At 42.8% G+C, this 27,210-nt stretch overlaps 2 protein-coding genes across 4 annotated transcripts in view; one reads left to right on the top strand and one right to left on the bottom strand.

Annotated features, from left to right (window-relative positions):
• Nucleotides 1-27,210, top strand: part of IDUA (alpha-L-iduronidase) — a 57,019-nt gene that overhangs the window by 22,008 nt on the left and 7,801 nt on the right. Inside the window, exons 3-9 of the mRNA XM_052776281.1 lie at nucleotides 11,802-11,884; nucleotides 12,502-12,609; nucleotides 13,282-13,377; nucleotides 23,408-23,610; nucleotides 24,036-24,215; nucleotides 25,794-26,010; nucleotides 26,601-26,816. Coding sequence (XP_052632241.1) covers nucleotides 11,802-11,884; nucleotides 12,502-12,609; nucleotides 13,282-13,377; nucleotides 23,408-23,610; nucleotides 24,036-24,215; nucleotides 25,794-26,010; nucleotides 26,601-26,816 — 1,103 coding nt within the window. The remainder of the gene's footprint in view (nucleotides 1-11,801; nucleotides 11,885-12,501; nucleotides 12,610-13,281; nucleotides 13,378-23,407; nucleotides 23,611-24,035; nucleotides 24,216-25,793; nucleotides 26,011-26,600; nucleotides 26,817-27,210) is intronic.
• Nucleotides 1-27,210, bottom strand: part of SLC26A1 (solute carrier family 26 member 1) — a 48,141-nt gene that overhangs the window by 15,391 nt on the left and 5,540 nt on the right. For 2 of the 3 annotated variants that reach the window (XM_052776278.1, XM_052776279.1), the window contains one exon: nucleotides 1,895-1,977. In XM_052776278.1, the coding sequence (XP_052632238.1) occupies nucleotides 1,895-1,977 (83 nt within the window). Of the gene's footprint in view, nucleotides 1-1,894; nucleotides 1,978-4,810; nucleotides 4,919-27,210 lie in introns of those variants that run through there. The other variant, XM_052776277.1, reaches the window with a different exon arrangement.

Genomic DNA, 27,210 nt, shown 5'->3' with positions numbered 1-27,210 from the left:
TATTGCTTCTCTTAATTTCTTTTCAGACCTGTGGTATTTCTTTCTTGAAGATAAAGTGACTTAAACTCAGTCTCTCAAATTTGCCCTTTCATCCATTTTACTACCTAATTCTTAGAACCAAGAGTCATCTTCTCTAATGACCTCTTAAAATGTGCATGCCATCTGCTTCAGGACCAAATTAAGCTTGCCTACTCTGTTCTCCTTTACATGTTTCCAATATTTGGAAACTCTGTAACTTCTAGTATTTGCAATCCTAGAATTTGCAGAATAATTGGGTTTTGCCCCACTTAACATTTTTTTGAAAAAGACCTCTCTGCATTTCTCTCCAACAGCACCTTTCCCAATATCAGGCTCCTAAGAGTACTACAGGATGTTTAGGTTATCATTTGACCCCTACCATATACAGTGGGTTGTAACTTTGTTTTGCCTCAAGCTAGCCTGAAAATAACACTTTCTGAAATTTTGAAAGAAAGAAATTTCAAATTATAATTTTGAAATATGTGAACACTGTTTAGGCACAGCACCATTCAAATGAGGCTAAATAGTTCTGGACAGGACAATTCCAGGTGGGGAAAAAGTGACAAAATGAAGCAGTCTCTTATTCTGTCTCTAGGAGTTTTGAAAATAATCTAGTTTTGAAGAAACTACATTTTGTGATGAACAAGCTTTAGTTAACATACACAAGTACTGGCAGCAAAAGGTTCATCAGTGCTTAATTATGGAGATGCTAGCTCACACTCCATAGCTTGAAGCCATTCATCAAGGCTTCAGTCCAGCAATAATTCTGAGTGGGCAGCTCCTGGCATCCTGGTTGAGTTCCGACACTAACAAAGCAGGACTAAATTCTAGAAGGACTGCCTTTCCATGTCAGATGCTCAATTGTGTATTTAAGAAACAATGGTAATGGGCCAAAATAACCAAAAGATGTGCTACAATGAAACACCTGTCTTTAAGAATAGAAAGTACATTAAGAAAAAAAAAAAGATGACCATTCACCAGTAATTAAGAGTTTACAGATGATTTTCCTCTGTGTGACTTGCTGTTTATCCTTATGAACAGATGCCTAATATTAACTGGATTAAGAACTGCAAAAGGTTAAAAGCAAGATCTACCTGAGGGTATTTATGAAATAAATGCTGTGAAGAGATAAAATGTATTTAGCTTTGTTGACACATTTGCTTGAGGATTTCAGAAGACTTCAGAGCAATTCATGACATTACTACATAAAATTCATATCTGCTAACCTAATTAAAACTTTAAAAAATAATGCTAAATTAGTCATACAGGGAAGGTTAATCATAGAATCATGGAATCATAGTTAAAAGTGTTTGTTTACTGGGCTACAATCAATAATATCAAATCTTCAAATGTACATAGTGCAAATGTAATAACCTTGTTCTTCCTTCTGTGCAAGTGTTTGAAGTTCATAAATTCAGTGAATTATGAAAAACACTTAAGCCTAATGTCTGCATTATTTAAAATGCCGTCATGCCTCAATTAGTCTACAATTTACCTTTATACCATAGTGACCTGATGATGTGCCTAAGAAGCACACATTTGGTTGCTATTTAATGGGAAAGATGGGAGCACTGAAAATATGCATCCACTCTTTTAATAGCCCCTATGTGCTATGCCTAACATTCCTTCTCTAGCTGTCGCAAGTGTCCAGTGCAGCTGGAAATGATGTGTCTACAGGAGGGGAGAGACATGTTATTGATTAGCTTTTTGAAAAAAAAAAAAAAAAAAATCTGTAGTCCCTGCTGGAGGAGAAACTCTGAGATCTGCAAATTTCAGTGCAAATGTATATATTTGAAACTGAGTAAGACCACTCTTTAGTAGGCATCCCTCCTTCTGTTCCCCACTACAAACATAGAAGCAATTGATTAGCACTTACCAAAGGCACAAAGTAGGTGCAGTAGTTCCACAGCAGATTTCTTATCAGCACACAGTAGCACAGTTCCTCAGGAGCACAGCTTTCTACAAGAGTAGATTAGAAATTCTGTTGTGATATAGTTTGGATCTGTCCAATGATATTACTCTAATGGTGTTTACAGTGAGATAACATAAATAAATAGTAGCAATGGAAAAAATCTTTGTCCTGTAGAGTGTAATCACAGGTAGAAGGTAAGCTTAAAATCTTTATATTACAGGGGCTGGTAATCTCTGCCTTCTTACTCATCCCTGCTATTCTGTTCTAATAGAGCCACTTGTACTATGTGGAAATCAAATAGAACTGCAGTCCTGACTTAGCTTTGACAGTTTCAGAGGTTTTGTATACTTACTTCAATTAGACAAAAAAATACTCTAAAGTGTGAAATGGGATTAGGATAGGCACTGTGTGGAACTGTCCTTACACACAGTGTTGAGCTGTCCATGGTCATTAACGGAGTTGTGTCCTTTGAAAAAGGATTTTTGTTAAAACACATCATGAAGGGTGCTTAGTTAATCTTATGTCTAGGAAGACTTTACAGACCTTCAGCTGCCATTGAGCATAAAATGTCTGAGCTTGTCTGCCTCGTAAACAAAACTGCCTGTTGTTTCATCCCTAAACAGCCAGAACTGTGGAACCAAAGCCTGCTTATTGATTAGTTTAGGATGAACGCTACGACTGATATTTGTAAATCTTAGAGGCAAATTTGCTGTGGCAAGGATAGTCTCTCAGGAATACTGAAGCTTCTTCACCCATTCCTTGCATTCATGTGTAATCTTAAATGGATATTCAAACCCCATTTCTATATGCAAAGAAAATAGAGGATTTCTTACTGCACTGTGAGGTAAATTTTCATGTTTCATAAGCACAGAATGTAATGCACTTTTATTCTCAAAAGGGAGGTATTTTTCGTATTAGTGGAAGTTGTTTGGGGGGGGGAGAAAGAAGAAAAAAGGGTTATACGTGAACATGGAAACCATGGAGTGGAAGAGCTATCACTGCCATATTTAATAATACATCACTAGCCTAAATTGTAATGCCAAAACCAGATTCAGAATAGAATTATCAGCTCTCAGTTTGGAGAGACGTGTAGGTTTGCATCTTATTGAAAACTGTCTGTAAATGCAATTGGTTGGTTTTACCTCCTTAATTGTATGAGGTCTTGCTATATTTTATATTCAAGAACCAAGGGATGCCATTTAAAGAGCTGCTCTTTCCAGATTGGGCTATAGTGCTCATTTGTCAGTTCTGAAGTATTCAGAAACCACTCATTGCAAAAATGCTGCAAGATTAAGAGCAAGACTGTGGATGACATATTCATTTTGCCTTTTCACCATCATAAGTAATTAAACATCAGTAAATTAGGAAATGAACTTGGTATTATTTGACCTCTTCTATGTTTCGTTTTGCAAAGAAGTGATATATTCAAGTTAGACATACAGTTGCCTATGGGCAGGCAAGGATTGATATAGAAAGACGCACCTGAAAGTACATCTGCCATGCAGATAGATCCAGGAGCATCTGGACTTCATCAGACACCATGTGCTATCTGTACTTTAGACATTAGAGAAGTACATCAGCTGAGAAGTCTAGCTGCAAATCTTCACACCTTCAGTATTTAGCTCCATGTTTTTCTTTTCTTAGACTGTTTGTTAGTTGTCCCATTACATGCTCCTCAATACAGATTTCACCAAGTGGAAACAAGTTTTGAGAACTGTAAGATGGAAAAAGTTAAATACTGTGCATTAATGCAAAATTTCAGGTCCAGTTACAGCATGTGAGTGGACCCTATGAGCAACCTGAGTGCTTGCAAGATGTACAGAGCAAACTAGGAGCATTGTTGAATTTGGTTCTTGTTGCATATTTGGCAGCAGAGAGAGCAATCATTCCAACTCCTTGTTGTGATATTACATAACAGTAAATAAGCTACGTCCTGTGCTGTAGTTGGATTCATGTAGTTTTGGACTATATTTCCACATAGAGCTAACAGGCAAAAGAATAGAAGGAGCATAAACGGAAAATAAAGATGTGAAAATGAAGGAGTGACACTAACAATACTGTGAAATGAAACCAGTAAGTCAAATATGTACCATGGAGACCTGTTACTGAAGGTGCAGTATTAGGCTGGGTGCTTGGATTAGAATGCTGGATGCATATAGAGAAGAGTTCTGCTGCTGCTTAGAAAGAAAAGTTCAGTGACAGCTTTCCCAGGCAGTGCCAAAAGGAGTTACATGCTTGAAGGAAGCTAGTTTTAGCACTTGGTCATCATTCCTCTTCCTTGTGCATCTGAAGAGTCACCCTTTCATCTTCAGTATGGATTTAGTCTCCCTATCCCCTCTTTGCACAACTTTTGCTTAGAGATGACATTATTTGGAGTTCCATCATCAAGGACAACATAAAACCACAATGAACATTTTACTTGTAGCCATGGGTTATGCAGGAGGAAGTCACTTCCATACATCAGACTCGATCAGAAAGGTGACCTCTAGCAGCCCAGCTCAAATACAGTGACTGAGCTATCTTTCAGTCACTGACTGAGCCTTTAAATTTGTAGTCAGTCAAAAAGCATTTCTGCTACTGGACTGGCTGCATCATTATTTGATTACTTCCCTTCGTAAACTAATGTAGACACAACAGATCTCAACAAGGGGTCACAACAAGATCTCACAACAGTCTAAATTATCTGTGCCTAGATGATCTGATGGATATGTTTGCATGTCTGAAGAGGCCAGATACTAAAATACCTTATGCCTTTGCCTAAATGCCTATGCTTTCGTAACCTGTTTTCCCTTTTACATCTTGAATTTGTTTTAAAAGGGGGGAAGTGGGGGAGGAAGAGACACAACAGTCTAACAATATTTTCCTAACAAGCTAACTCACCTCGGCACAGGAAGCTGTTGATGCTTTGTCTGCCTCTCTCTCTCTTCCCCCCACACACAGCACGCTCATTGCTGAAAGAAGGACTGAGGCTGTGCTCACAAAAGCAGGCTGAGTAAGAAATGGAAAATCATAGGCCGTGATTAGCATCAGCTTGAAAGCATTCATTGTTTGCTTGCACTTCTATGCATGTGAGTTTTAGCCAGATCACAACAAGGATTTTGCAAGTTGCTTTGCAAAGTAAAGATCAAATAACGCTGATTTCAAAGAGGAAAGAAGCTAATTAAGATGCTGTATAAATCAAAGTCAATTCTATTTTTATGTATTTAAAAAAAATAAAAAGATTCAGCTGAGTGCACAGCCTCCTGGCTGGCTTGTAGAAGAGGCAGTGATTTCCAATAAATAACAGATGTTGTATTTTGCATTTTTGAAGCCAGTTTGTTCCTAAACCACAAAGATTCATACCCGTCCTCCTTTTTGCGCATGTATCATGCTGGTTGGTTGTGTGGATGGATTAACTGTGACAAGCTGTGACATCAGCAAGGGCTGGATGCTGCCTGGCTATGTGGTTTTGTAATGCATCCTCCCATTATTGCTGGGCTGACTCATTCATGCTATAGGGTGAGTGAATTATGTGTAGTATGGGCCCAGCATAGACTGAAGTCTTCAGCATTGTGCTTCTGTGCAGAAGCTGTGGCATAATTGTAAAACAAGCAGATTTTTCAGTCCCTGCTTACACAATTGATATAGCTGAGAATCAAATGCAGAGAAGTATTAATGCTAATAAATAAATGCGGAAGTGATAAAATATGCCAGTTCTTTAGCATGTGTGCAGTAGTCTTGGCCTTGCAACTTTGAAAAAGCCCCTGAATGAAGTTTTTGGTCCGCAAAGCATGTGTGAAAAGCACAGGCTGTGTTTTGCATGGGAACTGCCAGGGGGAAAGAATCAGTGTTCATGAACCTGCAAAAGGTCAAGTGATCGTGGTTATTTTGGGATATGAGGATTTCAGGGAAGGGAGCCTATTTACCATACCTGTAATGATCATAGGAAGCGAGAGCAAGTGGAACAAGGACATGGTAGAAACAGCTCTGGTGTAAATGAGAACTGTATTACCAGCTTCCACTGAATTCAGAAGGGGGAAGTGTTGTTTATTAATAATGCAGGAACCTGCTGATTTCATAGTTATTCATTAAAGATCTTGTGCTTAAACCTGAAGTACCAATCTAGTAGGGTTTTTTTGGTTGCCACTGAGGAAGCCTGGAGCAGTAACTACTGAGAAGGCAGCCTGCGGAAAGGTGAAAGGTGAAGGGCTGTTCTGCCCTTCATATACTCTAACGCATCATTTCCATAGTGCTCATAGTCCCTTAGGACCTGCTTTTAAGGTCCAGAGGTTTTTAAAGTACTCAGCAGAACAAGAAGCTTATGTAGACGGTTGGTGGTTTTGGAGCAAACAAGGCCTTTGTAACAGCCTGAACTTTAAACCGGCTTCATTTCGTTCCTCATAGCTGCAAAAGTAAGTAAAAAACAAGGAGGCAGGATCCTTTTGTGTTGTAAGAGGGACTTGGAGGGCAACAAGTTGCCCTCTTGGAAAAGATAAACTTGCTGACATTTCCTATCCAGAGCTTTTGACCTTCATCTTGAAGATGGTGTCCTCACAGCTTACGTGCTTCACTGTCGCTTCAACAGCCTGCTGTCCTGGCTGAAGAAATAAGACAATTACTTCTGAAGACAGTTCCTTCTGAAGGATCTGGTAGCAGCAAGAGTTTGAACTGGCATACTTTATCAGTGTTTGTTCCTACATCTTTCCGGTGAACATCTTGGCTTTGGACACTGAGCTCCTCTCCAGGTTAGATGGGCACTTGTGTCTGTTTTGGAGTTTTATGATGCCTAAAATGGCATCACAGACTCTAGAAAGGCGGTAAGCAATTTCTTGAGACACTGTATCTAAGGATGCTCCTGATAGTAGTCACCTACTGCAACAACCGTTTACTCTTGATTTACTTTTTAGAGGGGGCATTTAATTGTCATGCATATTTACACTCATCAGAACAGTGACTGTTACCATTGGTCCACATCCTGGCACTGTGGCCAAGGGAGTGTATGTTTGCAGGAACCAGCTTACAAGGCCAGACAAAGATGGTCTAGCACACAACTAAGCATCTTTATCAAATGAATAGTGGTATGTAATAAGATCATTATCTTAGCAGACACCATAGCAGGGTAGTATCTTACACTGCACTTTCACTTCTCTCTAAGGCTGTAACACAGGAAGCCTCCCATGGAGCAGGGTCTTTTTCAGGTGGCTCCCTCATAGAGTGAACCTTTGAAGTCTGAGGCTGGCCAATACTGTGCTGAAAAATTTTGTTTACTGTTAAAGTGTCATTTTGCACCTCTCCTGTGCCAACACCTTGTGCCAGTTTGCTCTCCTTTTTTCTTGGCTGCATTTGCCACTAGGTGAGCAGTCTTTCCCAGCAGAAGTTCCCAGTGAGGATGTAAGCAGGCTCTGCTGCCATGGGAGTGGTGTTAGCCAGCCCCTATGGCCAATCTACCAGAAGAGAGACTGTTCTCAGACATTGGTGGAAGCAAGCCAGATTATGTTAGCTTCTGATATGCATGGTAGCTGTGTCCACCAGAAATGCAAAGGGAGGCCACACCAGCTGAGTGAGAATGTCAGGATGAGAAAGGCACTACTCCAGTATATAGGTATTTCCCAATCATATCAATCCTAGGCCAGACAAACTCTCTTCAATAGAATAGCTTTGTTGATGGTTACCCTACATGTTACCTTTGAGTTCCTAAATGGGCTGTGACCTACTGACAGGGGTCAGCCACAAGGCTTCCTATCCCAGGAAATTTTGTTCAGTACATTACAATAAAGTTTGATAAAGTTAGCTTGACATGTTATCAGAGATTCAATACTTGACTGAAGATTACCTAGAATGGAAGCAGTCCCTGCCTGTGTTTTTATTGCTCTCCTCTGCAGATAAGATATTTGGTCCAATGTCTGTGTGTGCGCTTTCTTTCCAGGGTGTGCAACTATATTCCTGGGCAGGGTCAACCCAGGGCAGAAGAGAAGCAGCAGATGGGAAGCTGTAGTTGTAGGCTAAGGAGCAGTATCCACAGCTGTGGTAACTGGAGCAGATCTGGCTGTGATGCAGGGTGTTGACAGCCACAGCTAGCTTATCCCTGCCCTCCCCAAGAGATTAAGTTCATGAATGGGAGTAGGCTAAATTGGCATGGATAAGAAGCGTAACCTGATTATCTCGTAACTCTTTGGCAAGCTATCCAGTAGCTGCCTATGGACCTGAAAAGAATTTCCCTCCATACTGGAAAAACCTTACTCCAGTAAAGGGAGGCAGTGGAAAGCTGTTAACATGGGCCTGTAATCTTTGACTCGGCAAAGGATGGCTGACAAAGCAAGCCTTTCCAAGGAAGACAACAAGATTTTGTGACAGCCAGCGACTTCCCTCTATACTCATCACTGCTCTGCATGTTGACAGCACAGTTATTGCTCTCAAGAGTCAGCACATACAAATGGGTCTGGAACTGAGACCATGACAAAGGCTGGTAAGACACCTCACCAGCAGGCAGCAGTCTCTGGAGTACCGCAGCCTCAGGCCTGGGGCTTATAAGGGCATTGGTGCCAGGATGGCAGTAAATGTGCTTTAGTGTAGTTGCTTGTTATGACTGAGGATCAGGAATGCCTTAACTGGCAAGTCTCCCTGAAAAAGCCCAGTTGAGGAACATTTAAAAGCGAGGCACAGACAGGACAGTGATTGCCACTCCACTTGAGAAATACCCAACAGCAGATGATGAACAGTCCCAGTCTGGCAAGCGCTCAAATGAAATGACAAGGACATAGTCTTCTGCACATTCACAAATGAACACAGTGGTGCCTAGAAACCATGACTTAAGGGCAGAGATATCAGAAGAGGTGCAGGCAAAAAAAAGGTAGAAGACTGTAAAAGTCTGTGAGCTTGCTACCAAGGACCAATCATAGGTATGTGATGCTGCACCAGCAGGTCCTAGGTCAGATGTACAAAGCTGTTTTGAACAGCTCTGACAGCATCAAGTGAATTTATCGTGGGTCAGGAATTTTCCTTGTCACATGCCTGTAATAGTTTTGGTCTGGTCTTCAGTGTCCTGAAATTATATTTATAGCACTCCTGGTAACAGCCTGACAGTTGAGCTGATCTTCCTCATGCAGAATGTGTGTAAATAATACCGGCTTGTGAGGTTCCTGCTGTGGTCACATGCAGCAGTCAGCGTGGCTTCCAGACATTGCATGGCATGCAACCATGCAACCCAAATTCTAGTGATCCTGTATAGGTTATTTTAAAAAGCATCAATTTCATATCAAAAAAGTAGTATGGGTAAGGATAAGATCAAGATCTGAGAAAGCGGCAATCCTATCAGTCAAGTAATCATTTTATTAATAGGAGCATACTGCCTAATCCATTTGCAAGCAAGAAAAGATTCTCATAAAGTGACATCAGCCAAAGGACATAAGAAGTGCCTGTGGATCTACACACATAACACGGGATCTCATGTACTGTCACGTCAGTCATGGCTAGCAATTGCATTCTGCTTTAAATGTTTTACTTGATACAGGAGGAAAAATGTAGATGTGCTGGGATGTTAAATGTACATGCATCAGCTAGAAGTCCTTATTTACCCATATGTTTTCACACAGTACTATGTAGACCTTAGGCTGGAGTCGGGAGGACACTAGTTCCTTTGCTATTATCTAAATGGTGTTATTAAGTTTTTACAAGACAGTAGGGTTAATCATTCTTACACTCACTGACTGTAAGTGTGCATGTAAGCAAATATTTCAATAGAACACAGGGTACAACTGGAAATAGTTAATGGATCTGCGGGAGCAAAGCTACCTTTTGCAACAAAATATTTGTCTTTGAACTTTGGAATAGGACTGTCAGACTTTTTTTTTAACCTCTGTCTAAGCCAAAAAACCCCCCTGGTTACAAATGGCCATTCTTTAGTTCAACGGTAACTTCTAAAACGCTCATACAGATACTAAAGATTCACTGCTATTTACTTCTTTCACAGCTGCACCATTTGACTCCGGCAGGAACTGCAAGCCCGTCAGTGGCTGCAGACATGACAATTTTTGTCATGGTGGGAGGACATACTTTAAAAGAGAAAAGCCAGCTTCAGGTCTTTGGTAAAAGAGTGTGACCATGGTAGGGCTAAGATTGTGTGCTTGGTTAAATCACAGGTGGAGCTGGTACAGTGGATATGGCTTATGTTACATTTGTTTTGCCTGTCCTGTTTTCCTCTTCTAGATCATAGTCAGAGATGCTGATGGTGCTTTGTCCTCTTCTGGTTGCAGAGTTCCCTTCTTTATTCACTAAGCAATTCTGCCAGCCCTTCTTAATTCTCTGAGAACTTTGGGATTGCTGTTACAGGTTCTTCACTGAAACTTTCCCTTGGCAAGAAAGCAGAGAGGAAGAGCCTCAATCTAAGAGGCTCAGAAACGCATGGGAAGGCACAGAAAGGAGCAAGTTGTGAATCTCAGCACAGAGCCCAGCATTGATTTAAGAGATCTGCTGACTGCTCCATTCTCACTTTTTATCCTGTGTGCCCACCATGCCTTGCTAGCACTGATCAGTTACAGAAACTGAGGTGATTGTCTCTCCCCCTTCAATCATACCTAGGACATTGCATCTGCAGTTCCTTTGTAGAGCTTTCCACCCAAGCAGAGGCAAAGTGCCTAGGAAAGAGTAGGCAAGACTGCAGAGGCAGAGCTCAGGCTGCACTGTACCAGAGAAATTGGGTGTAGTGCTCTGGCAAGGCTGGAGAAATCAGCTTGAGAGGCACTGGCAAGACCTTGATCAGCCCTCCTATATGATCAGGGCTGGATTTATCTCAAGGGTGCTTACAAAGCCTTTTGCTCAGGGCATACTGAGGTCAGAATTTGGGTACCAGGCCAAGGCTATGACATGGGCCAAATGGCAGTAAGTCACACTAACAGAATATTGTCAACAGAAGTTCATTTTTAATTCCCATTTGACACTTCATACTGGCAAAACTTCTCCTGTCCTGTCAGATTTCAGTTAACTCGGGCCACGAATTCAGAAGTTATGGGGAATCATACACCAACTCACATATTACATTATATTTATTTTCACTGAGTACTAGGCATGAAAAGCCTTTCAGGACTTTAAAGCATATCTTCAAATGTATGACAGATAAACTGCAAATTCCAGTTTTCATCCCCTGCGTAAAAGGAACTCCAGCGTGCCCATGCAGGTGCATACCCAAATTTTACTGCCTGTGCTCCTGCAAGATTCACTAACACAAAGGGATGTGTCAGGGGCTACTCCTAAGTCTTTGAACACATGTATTCAAAGCTGGGTAAAAGGAGTGCAGCCTGAGATCCTGGGAGTAGAGGAGAAATAGTAAGCAAATGCTAACAATGAAGTAAAAATTACAGGCATTGTGTGCATAAATTCAGCATTCTTTGAAAGATACAAATTTATTTTTCAGCTGGACCTAAACCCATAAGAAGCGCTACTAAGAAAGCTATATTAATATTGCAAATTAAGAGAACATTAAGAAAGACTGTATATGAGACAAGGTGGAAACCAGCTGCCCTAGCAGTAGGTAATCAAATGGAAACTGAAAAAACAGCTTAGCCAAAAAAAGTCTAGGTAAATTTCACTTCAGCAAAGAGTTAGAAATCTTAATATCCTGTTAAAAACTCAAAATCCAGCAAGCAAGTTCATTATGTTGCTTCTGTTGCTGCTGCTGGAATAGGAAAAGGGCATGGATTGGACAAGAAACAGGACTTGCTTATGGTAAACAGCCATTACTTTAGAGGAAGGAAGTTTGTGTACAGTTCCAAGAACCCTAGTTATATGAAAATTTTGAGAGCCAAAAGCAGGCAGACGTCTGACCCATTGTCTGCAACCAAGTGCCACCTTTGCTATAATATTTACATTTGTACTTTTTGTTATCTGTATTCTTCAGAGTGGTGAATGGGAAACTTCACTACAATTTTACTGCCTTGGATAACCTTATGGATCGCCTGTGGGAAAATAAGCTAATTCCAGGTAAGGGCAGCTCCATACCTCCACAACTTGCTACATCTGTTTGCCCATGTTGTGCAATCATCAGGAAATTCTTAGAGAGCTTTGCCAAAGCTGCTTTTGACGAAAATTCATTCTTTTCCTACTTGCCTTTACCTCATGTCCATGTAAATGTAAACAGTGTGAGCAAAATACTATTATGGCAATTAAGACAACACAAATGGTTTTACATTGCTTTCAACAACAGTTTGAGATGTATGAATTGGGAAATGAGAGCTCTTGAAGAGGAGAAAACTTTGTACCCATTAACTTGTACCTAAAAGGGCCAGAGAAGCAGATACTCAAGGTATGGCTTCCCTTGAATTTCTGCAAACATGCACTGTTTAAAGTTCCCTCTGAGCCCTGAATTTATGATGCTAAGTATTAGTTTTGATTACTATAGTCATTGACAAGTAACAAGTGTGAGCAACCTCAAATCTGAAATATTCCTGGTGGGGACACGTAGAAACGGGAAAGAAAGACCATTTAATGATGCTTCTTCATTAACAAGTTTGTTTCAGATAATGCAATAACCCCTTCATTGACCAAAAGGAGATAGCATTCACAAAAAAAAGGAGACCAATCTTTTGTGTCTTTTTTAGGATTTGAATTGATGGGAAATCCATCAGGATATTTTTTAGATTTTGAAGATAAAGAACAGGTAGTAAGATGGAGAAACTTAATTACACTTCTGGCCAGCAGATACATAGGTAAGTTCCCCTGCTGAAAAAAAAAAAAAAAAAAAGAGAGAGAGAAAAAATGCTTACTCTGTTGTAATCCCTTCTAACTACCTCAAAAAATTCTGTGTATTGTGATCAATTTCAAGACCCTGGATTTCAGCACAGAACAGGAAAAAAACCATGCCAGAACAGACATTGGGATAATAGCCCCTTTTTTTGCTGATCCATGACCAACATCCTGAATGAGTAGTGTGTTCTTGGTAGCACATTTGGCCTGCCTCTGAGGACTGACTTTTAACTTCGTTATGTTGTTGTGGTTGTAAACCACTAGCTTGTACTAGGACATGATAACCTGAACACTTCCCGCATGCCAGCTTCAAATACCTCTAATGAAACAGAAGCCTCAACCTTAATTAAGACTAGGTGAGTGCCCTAAAAACAAGGCTGTAATTCATGTCACCTCCCTCTCACCTTTCATCTTTTTCAAATGTTGCCGCATTTCATTGGAAATGAGAGATCATTTTGAAACTACCAAAATCACATTTCCCTCATTATTAAAAATAGGTAATATTTATAACCTGTTGTAGCTCTGGGTGCTGAACCTCACCTGCAGCCCTGATTGATAGGATTGTCTGGATCAGTGACTAATTGATAGGATTGTCTGATTATGCAGCTCACTGATAAATGAGGCCTCTTCTACAGATAGGTACGGATTGGAGCATGTTGCTAAATGGAATTTTGAAACATGGAATGAACCAGACCACCACGACTTTGACAATGTGTCTATGACAGTGAACGGTAAGCATGTTTTGGAGCATTTACTAGTGTAGTAAAGTGAGACAGGTGCGGGGGGTGGGTTGGGGGGTGACAATGAGAAAGGAGAGATATTGGCAAAGAATTAAGGTAGATAGGAGAGGTAAGGAATGTGAAAGGTATACCTAGTCTGTTTTGCTAAGGTCATCTTACTGACTACACTTTGTTCCCTGCTTGGACATCAGTGTAAATACAGGGATAGTAGAACAGGGAAAACAGAACAGGATTTACACTAAGATGCAGTTCATTATTTGGATATAAATTAAGGTTACTGGCGTTAAGGTGGTAAAGGTGGAGTAAAAGGAAAACTGTTCATTGACATCTGCATGCCTTGGGAACTTGTCCTCACAAGACCTTTTGTGAATGCAGCTCAGGTTTTGACATCCTCTTGTGTTGACAGTGCACAGGAAAGGGTGTGACGGTCCGACAAATTCAATGTCTCAAACATTCGTTAAAGAACTTCGGTGGAGAAAACGGCCTCTGTAAAAATGCTGGAGTTTTGTGAACAGGATAATGTGGCCGGAGGAGAGGGCCCCCCGGAGGGTGGGACCACGCTTCTCCAAAGCCGCAATTCCTTATCTTAAGTGACCAGAAGAAGGAGCACAGCATATGCGCCTGGAGGAGGAGGCCCCACGGAGGATGGGACTGTGCTTCTATCTTAAGCGGTCATGCCAGCAGAAAAAGAGAGGCAACTCTGCAATGACCCCCCCCCCCCCGAAAGCTCTCCAACCGATTCCAGAGAACCCCGGGAATGGGACTGCGCATGTCGAGACCATCGACTAACACGCTATAAAAGAAGGGAGAACAAGTCCTCAGCGCGCGCCCTCCGGAACTGGATCTCTACGCTGGCTGGACCAACGCTGGACCCAGCACTGGTGAAACCCTTTCCTTCTCTCTTTCTTTCTTTCTCTCTTTCTCTCTCTCCCTCTTTTCCTTCTCTCTTTTCCACAGTCCCTACACCTCATCCTTTTAAACATAAACCGTTGACCAAGTCTGAGACTAGGAGTGGATCTAGCCGCCCCTGGGCTCCTCTTTGAGAAGGAGTCCAGAAAGCAAGGGGGTCCGCTCTGAACCTCGTGACTCAACGGGAGGGCTCTCCTTCTGATACATTTCATGTTTCTTCTTCCATTTCTTTTTCTACACCTCCCCTCTTTTCTCAAACAGCGGCTTAATGACATGTTGCAAGGTTCATATTGATAAGTTCACGTGTACTTGGGCAAGGTTAGCTAGGTTGAATAAATGTTGATTGTTGTTTGAACTCCCCTGGTGTCGCTTCACCTTAATTCTGACAAAGGAGATCCACGAACCTGAGTCGCTCCAACTTTGGGACGCGACATCTTAATTGGCGTCACGGACAGGATTTCCCTTGTTGGAAGGGAGTTTCTAACGGGATACCAGACCTCCACTCAGAGAACGAGCGGGGAGGATCTGGGAAGGATCTCTCAACAATAAGTCGGGAGAGATCCGAGCAGTGGCAGACACAGGGGCCCGGGAAATATCTGTGTCTGACTGTTCCCCTGTTTTAGAGAGGCTAACTGCCTATACGGGATTTCCCGTGTTGGAAGGGAGATTCTAACGGGATACCGGACCTCCACCCAGAGAATGGGCGGGGAGGATCTGGGAAGGATCTCTCAACAACAAGTCGGGAGGGATCTGAGCAGTGGCAGGCATGGTGACCCGGGAAATATCTGTGTCTGACTGTTCCCCTGTTTTAGAGAAGCTAATTGCATATAAAGCCCACCCTTCCCCACAAGGAGTAGCCTGGGCACGAAACCACTGGCATGACCCAAAAGCCATTGTAGGAAGAATTGAGAAGCGAGCAAAAGAAGGCAGGTTTCACCCGGGAAAAGGGAAGGCTGTAGTGTGTGCAGTGTTAGGGGCTGCACTCGTAGCAGCCCAGGAAGACAGACAGGAAACAATGATAGCTGAGCAGGCACATAAGGAGAAGATTCAGTCCCTGCAGGATTTAGTTAAAGTCCTGCAAGACCAGTTAACTGCTGAGCGTAATACAACGCAGCGGCTTCATGCTGCCTTGTCTGATGCATTAGATCGGGAAAGAATTTTACGAGCCGAGGCGGATGAACAATCTGACCCAGACTTAGACCTGGAAGGTCTAGAGGTAGTTCAGGTGAAACAGCAAAAATCTTTATACCCAAATCAAGAGTTAGAATGTACCAGAAAAGTTTTTTACCCTGAGGATGAAGGGATAGCAATGAGGCCATTAATTAAAACAGAAACCATAGACAATGGCCAAAATGGCAGAGCACCACACGTGACCATTAAGACGGTACCATATTCTGCCACTGAATTATCTAAAATTCAGGAAAAGTATATCCGACTAGCAAAGGAGACCGAAACAGAGTATGTGTGGAGGGTGTCATTAACCGGTGGCGACCGGATTTTATTGTCAGAAGATGAAGCCCAAGGATATTGGGGGCCTGGAGTGTTCCTAACTACCGATGATCCTAGAGAACCATGGTCTCTGACACAGCGGGCAGCTTACTGGGCAGGGGGGATAGACCAAATGGAACGAGGAGAACCAACACGGATAGACACCCCTTCTATAAATCAGTTAACCAAGAGCTTACAGAAAACTGCTTGTCTCCAATTAATGCATGATAGGCGATTAGTGCCACAACAGCCCTCTCCAATGTTGTTAAATGCCAATCCTGATAGAATGACTCCTCTAATCCGAGGTTTACCAGATTCTTTGAAATTATATGCTGTCCAGCTGCAAGATAGATTATGTGATGTGATAGCACCTAGAGGAGGCAGGCAGAATGCAGGAGGGGCCCTGACCTGGGGAGAAGTGGCACAGGAATTGATTAACTATGGCTGGAGAATGGGTCTCACAAGGGAAGAAAGCAGGGCTAAGCCTGCTATCCGCCGAATAGAAGGGCCTGGCCGACCTCCCCCATCTAAGACTGTAAACACCAAAAAGCCGTATGGGGGTCAGCGGAACTTGTTGTGGGCAGAAGGGATAGAAAAGGGAATTCCCCGGGATGTGATGGACGGCATGCCCACCTCTGTCCTAGAAAAGTTGGTCGTAGGATGGAAAGACAAGAACAAGGAGCCTCCCCATACTGAGTTAAACATTCGAGACTATAAGGGGGCAAATCCACAGTTGCTGGCAACTCCCACTCCCCAAACGCCTACTGCCCCAGAGGAAGGTATGACTGTCCGCAGGACGGGAAACTAGACAGGCCATCCCCAGTAAGTGAGCCGGGGGATGGCCAGTGGGTTTATTTAAGGAGGCTCACTGAAAATAAGACAGGAGACCTGTTGATTACTTTTCCCCTTGGTCCCTTTAAGACCCCAGTAACTTTTTTAGTTGATACGGGTGCTCAGATGTCAGCACTCCGGGCGGATGTTGCTAACCGCAATGGAATAATTGCAGATAAGAAGCAGATATGGGTCACAGACGTTTTCGGAAGCTCCCAACCGCAGCTGACAGCTAAAGTTAAATGCTGGCTGCCAGGGGATTCGTCCCCTATTGAGGTAACTATGATACTAGGTCCTCTACCCACCAATATTCTAGGACTTGACCTCTTAAAGGGCCGGTCGTGGGTAGACTCTAAGGGAAGAGAATGGAAATTTGGGTGTCCTGCAATCTCTGAGAGGCTTTTGCAGTCTGCACCAACTCTTCCCCCTTCGAGGATAGTTAATGTCAAACCTTATGCTTTGCCTTTGGGAGCAAGGGAAGGGATCACTTCAGTGATAACTCAGTTACGGGAACAGGAAATAGTTATTCCTACGCATTCACCCTATAATTCCCTAGTATGGCCGGTCCGCAAGCCAAATGGGAAGTGGCGATTGACAATTGACTATCGACGCTTGAACGCCAATACTGGCCCATTAACAGCTGCAGTTCCCAATATAGCAGAATTAATTGCAACCATACAAGAACAGGGTCACTAGATTTTAGCAACCATTGATGTGAAAGACATGTTCTTTGTGGTTCCCTTACAAGAAGCAGATAGGGACCACTTTGCCTTTACCTGGGAAGGTGTACAATATACATTTACACCGCTTCCCCAAGGCTATTGCCACTCACCAACCATTGCTCACTATGCATTAGCCCAGGAACTAAATCAGATCACTCCTAAAGATGGAGTAAGAGTATATCAATATATTGATGATGTGCTAATTGGAGGACCAGATACCACTGTGGTGGGGCAAACCCAGAGAGAAATCATTAGTCACTTAGAGAATTTAGGGCTCCAAATTCCTGCTGAAAAGGTGCAACTCCCATCACCTAAAGTAAAATTTTTAGGTATCTGGTGGAAAGGAGGGACTGTGTGTATACCTCCCGAAACCTTGTCCACCCTCGAACAAGTTAAAATGCCTGAAAATAAAAAAGAATTACAGCATACCCTAGGCTTGTTAGTGTTTTGGAGAAAACACATCCCCGACTTTTCTATCATAGCTCGCCCTTTATATGATTTAACCCGTAAAAGAACTGCTTGGGACTGGACACCTGTCCATGAAGAGGCTCTGAAATTATTAATTTTTGAAGCAGGGATTTACCAGGCTCTAGGACCAATACATCCAACAGACCCACTCCACATAGAATGGGGTTTTGCAATTCATGGGTTATCTATACATATGTGGCAGCGTGGACCTGAAGGTCCTACTTGTCCTATAGGGTTTTTCTCGCGTAGCTTTAAGGATGCTGAAAAACGGTATTCAGTTTGGGAGAAAGGACTCTTTGTGGTTAACCTAGCCTTACAGGAAGCCGAGAGAATTATACGACAGCAGGCCATCATCTTACGAGGACCCTTTAAGATCCTGAAACCAATATTGGCTGGAACTCCTCCCCCTGTGGGGGTAACTCAACGAGAAACAGTAAGGAAGTGGTATGCCCAGTTAGACCACTACTGTCACACTAGACAGATAGAGGAGGGAACACCCAAAATGCTCCAAATACAGGATTCCCCTTCTGATCACCCAGATACAGAACCCCCTCCATCATACATCAAAGTGGCTCCTCATTTTAAACCCCATTTAACAAATGTGTGGTTCACTGATGCTTCCGCAAAAAGAGAAGGAAAGATGTGGAAGTATCGAGCAGTAGCATTACATATTGATTCGGGGGAGCATATGATAACTGAGGGAGAGGGTAGTGCCCAAGTAGGGGAGTTAGTTGCTGTGTGGAGCATAGTCGTTAAGGAAGCTGAGACAACAGAACCAGTATACATTTATACTGACTCCTATGCGGTGTTTAAAGGATGCACTGAATGGTTACCGTTTTGGGAACAAAACCAATGGGAAGTAAACCAAGTGCCAGTGTGGCAACAAGACAAATGGGAAGAAATACTGAATATTGCCAAGCAGAGATCTTTCTTGGTAGGCTGGGTTGCTGCACACCAGGCAGGAGATAACCCGGCTCACCTCCTAAATAACCAAGTAGATTCCTTAACACGTCTAGCCAGTCTTGCCATTGATGGTGAAGCAGAAAAATGGGAACACCTTCTGGAGTGGCTGCACGTGAAGCGAGGCCATTCAGGGAGTAAAGACCTGTACAAAGAGGCTATTAGTAGAGGATGGGCCGTTACACGAGAATTATGTAACACTGTTATTTCTGCATGTGGTCAATGTCGAGTTCGTTTGGAAAAATATAACCCTTTAAAGGAGCAACCCCTGCATTTAAGGACAGACAAAGGTTTATGGCAAACGTGGCAAATTGACTATATTGGCCCCTTTCGGGTATCAGAGGGAAAACGATATGTGTTAGTAGGAGTTGAGGTAGTATCAGGACTAACACAAGCTGAAGCTGTATCCAGAGCAACAGGAGAAAATACAGTGAAAAGTCTTAAAGTATGGTTTAGCTGCTTACCCAAGCCTCAATCAATTCAATCTGATAATGGGAGCCATTTCACTGCTGGAGTAGTGCAAGAATGGGCTAAGAGTGAGGAAATCCAGTGGGTTTTTCACACCCCTTACTACCCTCAAGCTAATGGTATTGTGGAGAGAAAGAACGGACTTCTAAAACGAGCTCTGAGGCCCCATGACCCAGGGTGGGCCTCATGAGTACCAGAAGCAGTATACCGAATCAATAGCCGGTGGGGGGCAAATGGCTGCCCCCGACTCCTAGCGTTCTGTCCCACACCTCCTTCTATTGTTCCAGGGACAAAAGGTGGCAAAGACCCTGTACGCTTGCTCCACTATGCTGGACAACCAGTATTAGTGGAACTGCCCACTGTGGGGCAAGTGCCCCTAACCCTAAAGACGCCCCTTAACCTTTATTCCTGGGTGGCCACAGATGCCCATGGGAAGGAGCATTGTATCAATACCCGATGGATTGTCCCATCCTTCTAAGTGGGCCTTCATGTCCTGAATTAAAGTTGTGCCAATGTTAAATGGCTGATGGGAATATGTTTTTTCTGTATCCCACTAGCTGGATTCTAACAAGCATATCAGTTAAGATACACAATATAACCCCAACCCTCTGCTATAGTGCTAAGACCATAGCTGCTTGATTGCTTGCTTACGTTTTTGTTACTTTTGTATTTCTGACTAGTGATGCTATATTGACTTCTCAGGATTCCTGAGTTGGGGGGAGGACATAGGGAGCTTGGCAGCAGACCGCGTTGGAGCCCTTGCAGCGACACCTATGCCACGCAAGGGCAAGAGGTTGCTATAAACTTATTAGCCTTTTTACGCACAATGAGCACATTCTGCTGATCTATGGATGCTTTAATCAGAGCAATTCCAGTCAAGAGAGCTTGAAGTTTAAGGCTAGTTTGTATGCATCTATAATAAGTAACACATCCTGCACATGGCCTGTATGAGGTTGTTTTACAGAAGCTGCATGAGTGCCTTGGAGGGTGCACCTCAGCCTCTCGAATGGATCCCAACCACTAGCAGCACTGCTTGACACCTCCTCCAATCCCATCCCTCTAATCATTGTTTATTTTTACATATATTTTGCAGGTTATCAGAAGCCCACGGCAGGACTTATGTTTTCACTTGATGAGTGGGCCATTATCTGTATTGTTTGTTTGATTTTGTTTGTGATATTTTTATGGTACAACAGGGAAAGATGGTTTGGAACTCCTTCCTTGCCTTTCTTACCTTTAGTGCATCCGGACAAGGAGAAAGGGCCTCCAATTTGGCTTGGGAAGTGATACAAGGATTCATACATGTCTGGAATAGAACGGATCAGGGGATCTGTATTCAGATTCCTACTTCTGCCGAGCAGGGGATTAGATTCGGTTTGATACCCATGAAGCTCAATATTGGAAAATATAATATGAGCAATGCCATTATAGGGTTAGTAGATGCTCCGTTTGAGTATCAATATCGAAGTGATTATACCTCTTCTGGCAGATGGTGGCGAGATGAAGCAACCTTCTATGAGATCCCTCGGAACACGGGGTGGCCTGACTTAATAAAACTTGTAAGCGATGGAGATTGGAGGTCAGTCGCGAAATTGATATTAGTCATAGCCCGCCGTGTCCTCCAGGATTCAAGGAAGCCTATTCTAGACGATTCCCACCTTCTCCATCCTGGTGGAGAATAACAGGCTGCCCTTCCTATCACAATATATCTTGTAATCTAGTGCCCTTTTGGCCTGCTTCCCTGGAAATTACCCCTTTTGAATTGCAATATAATGTAAGATGGGATTCAGCTTGGTGTGTTCACATACCTGACAGGAAGGGACAATATCTTTTAATGAATAATGTCCACACTGCTTGGGGATGGTCAGTGAAACACATGTTAAAAACCCAAACTCTTGACTTATTAAAGAAAGAATTTGTGGGCACACCCAACCCCAATAATGCCCATTTGTTAAACTGTACCCACATTATAGATTGTACCACAGGTGCTGGCAATCCCATCGAAACGTGGATCAGTTTGAAAGTTAGAACCTTAATTCGAGATATGTGCACCTGTTGGGGATATCCTAATTTTGGATACCGAAACCGAGATAGCCAATGTAATCAGATCACCAATAATGTTAATATCTGGCTAAAATGTGGAATTCCCATTAACCACTTCCCAAGACATAAGGTGGGGGAGGATAATCAAATACCCCGGGGAGATGCAGCTACTTGTCAAAACGCTTTGTATGCTGCCCCTAAGGGGACCGTCTGGGGGTGCTCAGATGGGAAAATGTACTCGCACTTGAATGTTATCAAACAGGCTGGATTGCGGTGTGGTTTGGGAATTCCTACTATGTGTCCCAGGCGAATCTTTGAATATACCACACCACCTATTCACAGGAAAAAACGAGAACTTGATGACCCAAGTAGCACCCAGAAGTGGATTCAAAGCATTCTAAAACCCGATTATTATACCTGGGGACAGAAGGTATCGTTAGAGCTAGAAGCATTCTTTGCACCATCTGGGTATATTGTTCGGCACCAATGGGTGCTAGAAAACCTAACTTGGCAAGTACATGTATTAAGTAATTGGACTCGATATGCCTTTGGGGAACTAAATCTGCAAGTGCAACAAGTATCAAAAATGGCGTTACAGAATCGTTTAGCCTTAGATATGTTATTGTTAAAAGAACAAGGGGTGTGTGGTATGTTAAACTTGACTGAATCCGAATGTTGTATTACCATTCATAATGCCACGACCTCCATTGAAGAAACCCGGGCAAAGATGAAGGAGATTGCCAACCAGATGGGGGAACTCTTCCATGCAATGCAACCAGCGGACTGGTTTGATGGCTGGAGTCCAAACTCATGGCTACATTCCATTTTGGAATCCTTGGGACTGACGGGATGGGGAAAATGGCTTGTAAATATTGGACTTATGATATTAATTGGATTTATATGTTTAATAGCAGGCCTTGCCATAGTAAAATGTATGATTAGCCACTTGCTATCCTCAGCTGTCTCTCTCTCTTCTCCTACTGTCCGCTATATTAAAATCACCACAGACGAAGATGATATGAACGAGAATCAAAGTCCAGCGACTGTTTGAGCCATGGGGTGGTGTGACGGTCTGACAAATTCAATGTCTCAAACATTCGTTAAAGAACTTTGGTGGAGAAAACGGCCTCTGTAAAAATGCTGGAGTTTTGTGAACAGGATAATGTGGCCGGAGGAGAGGGCCCCCCGGAGGGTGGGACCACGCTTCTCCAAAGCCGCAATTCCTTATCTTAAGTGACCAGAAGAAGGAGCACAGCATATGCGCCTGGAGGAGGAGGCCCCACGGAGGATGGGACTGTGCTTCTATCTTGAGTGGTCATGCCAGCAGAAAAAGAGAGGCAACTCTGCAATGACCCCCCCCCCCCGAAAGCTCTCCAACCGATTCCAGAGAACCCCGGGAATGGGACTGCGCATGTCGAGACCATCGACTAACACGCTATAAAAGAAGGGAGAACAAGTCCTCAGCGCGCGCCCTCCGGAACTGGATCTCTACGCTGGCTGGACCAACGCTGGACCCAGCACTGGTGAAACCCTTTCCTTCTCTCTTTCTTTCTTTCTCTCTTTCTCTCTCTCCCTCTTTTCCTTCTCTCTTTTCCACAGTCCCTACACCTCATCCTTTTAAACATAAACCGTTGACCAAGTCTGAGACTAGGAGTGGATCTAGCCGCCCCTGGGCTCCTCTTTGAGAAGGAGTCCAGAAAGCAAGGGGGTCCGCTCTGAACCTCGTGACTCAACGGGAGGGCTCTCCTTCTGATACATTTCATGTTTCTTCTTCCATTTCTTTTTCTACACCTCCCCTCTTTTCTCAAACAGCGGCTTAATGACATGTTGCAAGGTTCATATTGATAAGTTCACGTGTACTTGGGCAAGGTTAGCTAGGTTGAATAAATGTTGATTGTTGTTTGAACTCCCCTGGTGTCGCTTCACCTTAATTCTGAAAAAGGAGATCCACGAACCTGAGTCGCTCCAACTTTGGGACGCGACAAAGGGTACGCCCAGTTTGTGAGGTCCTGCCAATAAATGCAATAATAAAGTTATAATAAAAAAGTTATAAATAAAGTCTCCCTGAAGTTTTATATCAAGATTCTGTTTTGAGTTATCATCTTCTATATATGCATCTGCTTGCACTTCAGGGTTTCTCAACTATTATGATGCTTGCTCAGACGGATTAAGAGCAGCCAGTCCTCTACTAAAATTTGGAGGGCCTGGGGATTCCTTCCACCCCTTACCCAAGTCACCCATGTGCTGGAGTCTTCTGTGTCATTGCTACAATGGAACCAACTTCTTCACAGGGGAGACTGGTGTAAGGCTGGACTACATCTCTCTCCATAAGAAGGTCAGTCCAAGATTTCAGTTTAAGGCTATTTTTTTAATCAGTTCAATCCACGTTACATTTTATTCTCATTTATGAAGTTGATTTCCAGATGAGTGTCCGCCTATAGCAGGAAGAATGGCTACATGTTCTAATGAAACTTTGAAGATGTTCAGCTGCAAGACCTCACCTCAAAGCAAATTTGACTTTGCCTAATTCGCAGGGGGAAACAACTGCTCCACCTCTTTTCCATTTTATATTCTAGGAGGAGCTCATGCAAACAGCACTTGCTGTAATGGATTAGGTAAAAATAATAATACTGTCTGGCCCACAGCTCCTCAGGGACTCCAGGAATGTGTTTTCAGAATATGTTTATGTCTGTATGTTATGTCTGTGTGTTTACTACTGTTTGCTCACTTTCACTAAGCAGATACGAAATATTGTTGCAGGGAGGTGGGAGTTCTCTCTACATCTTGCAACAGGAAGTAGAAGCAGTTGAACAAATTCAGAAGCTGTTTCCAAATTTTGCTTCTGTTGCCATATACAACGATGAAGCAGATCCAATGGTTGGATGGTCCATTCCACAACTGTGGCGAGCTGATGTGACCTATGCAGCTATGGTTTTAAAGGTAACTCAGTTCATTGACAGTCTTGTCACAGCAGGGTCTCCTGATGCATTAACGCAGTTGCAAAAGTAGACTTACAGTCAATTCTTAAGCAGCTACTCAGAACAATAGATCCAACAAAAGGAGAGCTCCCTGTTGATACAGCTGGAGTTTCCCTGAATAGTCTGTTTCTGTAGCTTTATTTAGTTTGTATTAATTTTCTTCCCTTTAAAAAAAGCAACTGAGAACTAGCCTTCCATGTGTTGGAGAATGTGTCAGATACTGTATACAGTCCCCCAGTTAGATCCGCCTGATAAGACTATATGCACACATCCTCTCTTCATGTAATACTACTACTATTATCTCACTACTGCTAGCTATCACCTCACTTATGTGAGACATTATTTCACAGCTCCTTCATAAGTTTATCTCATCAAGAGACACCAGGTGTAATTAAGAAGTACCTTAAGCTCTCAGCATAAGCCCATTCTTTGGTTTTGGATAATGACTGTAAACATGGTCTTATTAGTTACTGCTAGTAATTACTGCTGTCGATCAGAAAAGCAGAAGGAGAAGAGAATGCTCAGCATTCCTGCCCCTGCAGGAGTTGTAGCCTGGCCCCAGAGCAAGCTCAGCTCTTGCTGCTGCATAACAATAGTTCCCACTGCAGGCCTGTTGCTTTGTGAGCTGCTACCTTATACAGCATCCAGAGTCCAAGCACTCATGTGCAAAGTAGTAATTCCCAAACCATGTATATCACCCAGAAACAAGATATATCTTATCAGCTGCTCCTGTGGAGACAAAGGCTCCCAGCTCCTTTAGGCTGCATACAGAAGCAGTCTTCTCCAAAGCAACAAGTCACTGACTGCATTGCAGGGAGTTTGTGTTTATAATGACATGGTGATATGAAGGGAGAAAAAAAGACACATCCAATGGAAAATTAATACTTGGGTGGATAGGAGCTGGAGCCCTGTGTTCCTTCAGGGATGGAATTATGAGACCTATTCAGTTGTCAGCCTTCTGAAGTTCTGTTTGATTCTGATATTTAGGCACAATCTGGTAAACAGAGCTTGGGAGCTCTGACATTTTGTGGAAAAGCAGCACAGCAACCAGTGAAATACTGGGACAACTAATTCCATGTTAGCACCAAGTGATGAAATGAGTCATTGCGGAACAGAATCCAGGACCAGCTCCCAGACACTTGTGTAATGGGTACAAAGTAACTTCAGAATTGGAGAATCATTTAGATTTAATTCAGATGATAAATCCAGATTACTAATTTAATATTCAAGACAGGGGAGCATCATTTGTAGTGCAGTAGCCAAGGAAATATATTCATAATTTATGCAGAGTACTAGTATAGTTATTTCAGAGACTTTTTACTGGCAAAACTATGTGGATACTTCAAATTTTCCAGTGGTTCATGTATCACCTAAAGATTAGTTTTTCCAAGAGTTGTGAGGAACAGTTTAGTTTTTCAAACTTTTCTAAATGGCAGAGTGACAGCTCTTTTCAATGTGGTGTAAAGTTTTAAAGAAAAGACATTGTGTATTTGTTGGATTTTCTCCAGTGTGAAGTTTCATCTTCTCTATGACTTTGCAGGTAATCATCCAGCATCAAAACCTGCTCATTGCCAAGGCCAATAACACCATCAACTACACACTGCTAAGTAATGACAATGCCTTCTTGAGCTACTACCCCCATTACTTCACACAGCGGACTCTGACAGCACGTTTTCAGATGAACAACACAAAGCCACCTCATGTCCAGATGGTGCGGAAACCAGTGCTGACTGTCATGGGCTTGCTGGCACTGCTAGGTATAGTAACCACTGATTAAAGAGCACATCAATAACCTTTTCTACCTAGGAGCTTCCTGCCTAAGAGAGATTATTCCAGCCATCTCAGCATTGATAAAAGCAGGTTTCTCCTACCCTCTGTTTATCAGCTGTGTTAAAATGAAACTTCATTTCCTCTGAGAAATTAATAGCTCAGTTCCTGACAGTCTGTTATCCATTTGATTTAATTTACTGCTTTGTTTATACCCTCTGTATGCCAGCCACTCCCTTTTTGTTGACTGGTACTTCCCTCCCTCTTGTGCCATCACATGAGGCTGTAAATGTCTTTAAGAAATCACCACAGCTGGAAGACCCATGCAGCATAATAAAGGAAGATTCTAATTCACTGTTACACGCTTAGATCTTGCTAGCTGAACTTCTAAGCATAAGAACTGCTGTAGTAAGTGCATGCTCTCCTGTTGTAAAATAAGCCTGACTGAATTCTATGCCTGGTAAAATAAGCTAGAACATAGGTCAACCTGTAGATCCCCATGTTTTGACCCTTCCTGTATCAGAACCTGGTACAGGACTGACTAGCAGTGATGCTTACAGAGTTGTCACATTTTTTAAAGGAGAAAAGCAGATTTTTGCAGAAGTGAGCAGCAGTGAAGGCAAAAGCACTCAAAACAGCACAATTGGTGTCCTGGCATCTGTGCATACCCCAAGTGAGATGCAACCCTCAGACAGCTGGCAAGCTACTCTACTGATGTATTCAAGTGAGGATAACAGGACTTCATCCAACATCAGCACCGTCACAGTGAACGCCACCCACTTCCCCAAACTTAGAGGTAAACAAACATCAGGTAGGCAGCTCACATAATTGATCTTTAGGATACAACATCTGCTGAAACACTTCTGCTGAGTTGCCTTTCATTGCAAGAGTGAGTTTCATTTGCTAACTTTCTCATCTTTTGGGCATGCCCAGATTTTCTGAGATATGATGGTGCTCTTCTAGGAAAGGGTTCTTTCCTAATGTCTGCACTTTGACCCTGCCTTTAATGGCAGCTGCAAGTGCTACCTTTTTGGAAAGCTATTGATCTCAGTGTTTTTGGCTGGATATCGCCAGGCAACAATTCCCTTACTGGGATGACTCCAAGACAGCCAACATGACCACATGATTACACAGCTGATGCAGTTGTCCAATAAATGCGTGCAGCACCTGTGCAATAAATAAGAGGGTTT

Source organism: Harpia harpyja, chromosome Z (assembly GCF_026419915.1).
Source record: "Harpia harpyja isolate bHarHar1 chromosome Z, bHarHar1 primary haplotype, whole genome shotgun sequence".
Taxonomy (NCBI): Eukaryota; Metazoa; Chordata; class Aves; order Accipitriformes; family Accipitridae; genus Harpia; species Harpia harpyja.
The sequence above is the reverse complement of the archived record's forward strand: the minus strand, read 5'-3'. Positions and strand labels throughout refer to the sequence as shown.